Source organism: Gavialis gangeticus, unplaced genomic scaffold (genome assembly GCF_001723915.1).
Source record: "Gavialis gangeticus isolate Ggan-Ray unplaced genomic scaffold, GavGan_comp1, whole genome shotgun sequence".
Taxonomy (NCBI): domain Eukaryota; kingdom Metazoa; phylum Chordata; order Crocodylia; family Gavialidae; genus Gavialis; species Gavialis gangeticus.
In genome coordinates this window covers 117,762,573-117,766,730 of record NW_017728992.1, presented here as the reverse complement: position 1 = coordinate 117,766,730, position 4,158 = coordinate 117,762,573, and the positions used below count along the sequence as shown (strand labels likewise).

At 45.0% G+C, this 4,158-nt stretch overlaps 1 protein-coding gene across 1 annotated transcript in view; it reads left to right on the top strand.

Annotated features, from left to right (window-relative positions):
• Positions 1-4,158, top strand: part of TCEA1 (transcription elongation factor A1) — a 50,809-nt gene that overhangs the window by 34,873 nt on the left and 11,778 nt on the right. Inside the window, exons 5-6 of the mRNA XM_019527317.1 lie at positions 573-721; positions 4,005-4,061. Coding sequence (XP_019382862.1) covers positions 573-721; positions 4,005-4,061 — 206 coding nt within the window. The remainder of the gene's footprint in view (positions 1-572; positions 722-4,004; positions 4,062-4,158) is intronic.

Below are 4,158 nucleotides of genomic sequence, written 5' to 3'. Positions count from 1 at the left end.
GTGTGTGTGTGTGTGTGTGTGTGTGTGTGTGTGTACACATATTATAGATAGATAGATATAATATCAAAAAGTATAAAGACTAACGATACAAAATAGTTTCCCAAAAGTCTGTCTAGATCTAGATAGATGTCTGTCTATTCAGTATACTGAAGGAAAAAGGAGGCAACACTGTCAACTGACAGAGCTATGTAGCTTTTTAAAGGGTTTTATTTTATATAATATGGCCTCAATATTACCCAGCATGGTATTTCTTTGTCCCCTTTGTTGAAGTTGTGTACCATGATGCCAACTGGTTTTCATGTTTTATGAAGGCTTGAGAGAATTGAGAATTAAGACTTTCCAGATGAAATGCCAGGTGCCACAGAGAAATGAGCATGTGGAGGGCTTTTGGGGTTTATTTATCTGGGTTTTTTTTTTAAAGTTTAATCATGTGTGTTGCTCTAAGTAGCTGTGCAAGTATTCTGTTATGGGAATATTGTCGATTGGATTTCAAGATGAAAAAGTTTTTGATGTAGGATGAAACTGGGGAGAAGGTGTGTCATGCCAACTTTCTGGTTTTTGACCCATTTTAGCAGTTCCAGTAGCAACAACAGCAGCAGGAAGGAAGAGACTAATGCTCCCTCAAATTCCTTCATCCATTCTCATCCTCGGGCTCCAGTCACTACAGATTCTGTTCGAATGAAGTGTAGAGAAATGCTGGCTGCAGCTCTCAAAACGGGAGGTGAGCTATATAGAGTTTACTTGCAATATTCATTTCATTTTGTTTCCTTCTGACTGTTTCAGACCAGGCTGAGTCGTGTATAGCTAGGTCAGTTGGTTTGTGTGTAGGTTCCTCTGAATTAACAGAACTCAGTAACCCTGACAACCTGGAGAAACATACTGAGGTACTTTTCAGTGCCACTGATGCCAGAGCCATTTTATGTTGCAGTGTATCTGACATCTGTGGTCCAGCAGCAAAGTTTTTTATGATGCATTCTAGCCATTGCTGCTTTGAAGCTTTGCATGACTCCTCCCTTTCATAGAAATTTATTTTCCTCTGTCATATTTTTGTGTTTTTAGGGTACTGCTATGCGCGTGAACTTTTACTTTCCCTTCTGCCCCCTCTCAATTTGAGATTACAAATTCTGGTTGCCAAAAATCTCCCATTTTCATTTAAATTTAATGCGTACATTGCCCTGAGATCCTGACAGTAAGTCTTATCTTCCAGACACTTGCAAACAATTTCATGTTCTCATCCTTTATGCAAACTACTATGTAATTTTATCTCTTGTAATATTACAGTTCAAAATTTACTCATATTTACATTATCCCTGTATCAATGGGAACAATCTTTCTGCACTGTCTTTTGGCTTCTGTAATTAAAACTAGGACATAATAAAGACTTTTTGCTAAATTTTTGGACGTGATGCTCCTTATTTAGGTAAAGCTTGTGTATAAAATTATTTAAAAGTGTATGTTGGTGGAAAAAAGTAAAAGGAACAAGGTGCAACACAAAGTTATCCAGACTCTTGAAAGGCCTCATCTTTTTATATGCTAGTGTGAGTTTTTTCAGTTTATTCCTCTCTCACTAGACAAACCCAAGACTATCCTCTTTCTCTTTCTCTCTTAATATCAGGATAACATGAAGTTTGAAGAGATCATTTTTCTAAATGCCTAATTATTCCCTTTGAATTTTATAATAAATGAACTTCAATTCAGAAACAGCCAAAGCATCTAACTAACTGGAAATTAAGTGCTTATTTAAAAGAAGGAAGGGGGGGGGGACAGTAAAGGATTCTAGATCACTTACATAACTTCTGAACTTTGTGTAGCATAAACCTAGAAATGTCTTTGGAAATTTATCAGAAATTATTGGGAATTTTAACAGATTACACAGAATTATTTCTTATAAGAAAAATGAAGATATTATTGTGTGTTTTGGCAGAATTTGGGGGTAAAGGCTTATCACTGTCTGCTTGCTTGTGCAGCAAGAGGGGAGAATAGTGACTGAATATCTAGCTGACCACGTACCTTAAAATGTAAAAGTGTAAATGGAGATGAAATTAAGAAAGTGTTGCAAGAGTGTCTTGTGTTCTAGGACAGTTAATATTTCTCTCTTTTACTAAAACCGTAGCTCAAAGACTTCTGAGATGAGGCATTTCAGGCCAAACCTGCATGCTGTCTTCAGTGTGCTTAAGCATTCTTTAACTTCAGTTTGTCTGCTTTCCCTGTTTTTAACACCCAGTAAGCCAGTTTCTGTAGCCAAATTATTGACCCTTGTGTCATCTGTGTGAATTCTTACCAAAAAGTTTTCACACAAACTGTGTATCCATATTACCTTGAATGAAATATTTTCATTTGTATTGTTGTTGAACTAGCAAAAGAGAATGTTTCAGTCTTTTTCAGGGTAGAGATTAGCAGTTGTCAAACTGAATGTTCAAGGCATAACTGATAATGTAAAAGTCCTTTGTATAATACTTGCACCCACATTTTAGCTCCAGATGAAATGTGTGATTTGAAAGCCTGTGCTTTTCTATTATTTGTCTGTCTTTGTCTTCTCTTCTCTGCAAAGTAATACATTAACAGAATTTTGTAATCATAAAAGTGCAGTTTGCTCACTTTTAACAAGTAGAAAATGCAATGTACTTATAGCAGGGGTGGGCAATTATTTTGGGCAGAGGGCTGCTTACCCAGTTTTGGCAGGCTGTCAAGGGCCGCATGGGTAGCCCTGCCCTGTGACAGGTGTCCTGCCCCCTGGTCATTATCTTGGGACCAATGTCCCAGGGCCAGCACTGGTGGGGCCCAGAGCGAGGCACAGGCCAGCAGGGGTCTGTGGAGCCAGGCTGGGCTGCATCAGCTGGGAGGGGGGAGCTGGCCCAGCTCTATAGAGCCTCTGCCAGCTGGGACCCTGCGCTCCTGTCACCCTGCTCTGGGCCCCACCAGCACTGGCCCCAGGACACTGCCTGCTCACACCCAGTGCCCCCCAGCCCTGCGGTACAGGCAGGGGGCAGCGCTTAGCCCTGACCCCCTGCTCACCAGCAGGGAAGAAGCTGGTGCTGAGTGTGGGGGAAAGTGGCCCCTCGTCTGCCCCATGGCCAGCGCTCCCTGCTGCAGGCACTCGCAGCCTGTGTGGGGCTGTCTGGAGCAGGCACAGGCAGCCTCGTGCGGGCTGCAGGTGGCTGCAGCGCAGGGTGCCAGGCATGGGGCAGGTGAGGGGCTGCTTTTCCCCGCACTCAGTGCCAGCTTGTAACCCGTCCCACTGTCAGCCTGGCATTGGGGCCGGGTTACAAGGGGGGGGGGCGGAGCAGCCCCTCCCCATCCCATACCCTGCACTGCAGGCATTTGCAGTCTGCCTGCTCCCAACAGCCCCGCGTGGGCTGTGAGCACCTGCAACGTGGGGCACCGGCCATGGGGCGGGTGAGGGGCCACTTTCCTCCACGCAGGGAAGGAGCCCAGGGAAAAGCTGAGCGCGGGGGGGCAGCAGCCCCTCCATGCCTGGTGCCCCATGCTGCAGGCACGCACAGCTCGTGTGGGGTTGTCTGGAGCGGGCACAAGCAGCCCTGTGCTGGCTGCAAGCAGCTGCAGCACAGGGCAACGGGTGTGGGATGGGGTGGTGCTGCTCCCCACCCCTGCTCTCCTTTCCTGCCCGCCCCCCCCCCCTTACCTGAGCTTCCCGCACTGGGGCAGCCACCTGCTCCCAACCCAGAAACCCCGCTGGGGAGTGGGGTCTTCCGGCTGGGGAGTGGGGCCGGGTGGGCCCTGCTGTTGACGGAGCCTGCTGGGCTTCCTCTGGGTCCTACTACCCTTGGTTCCTGTCATTTTTTACAAGAACCAAGGGCAGACAAATATTAATTTTCTAAACTTTTTTTGGGGGCCCCATGGGCCGGATACCTGCGGGCCGTATTTTGCCCACCCTTGACTTATAGCATAACTTGCTCTGGTCCAGAGTTAATGGATAGTTAAGATTTTTTAGCATAATGACCTCCTTTCAACATGGCTGATGCTCAAACTTGTCTCTTCCTCAGGTGATTACATTGCTATTGGTGCTGATGAGGAAGAACTGGGTTCTCAGATTGAAGAAGATATCCTTTGCTGTATGTATAAATGCTCTAGAATAAGACTGTTGAAGGAGTTAGAAGACTTTTTTTTTTTTTTTTTTTTTTTTTTTTTTTTTTTTTT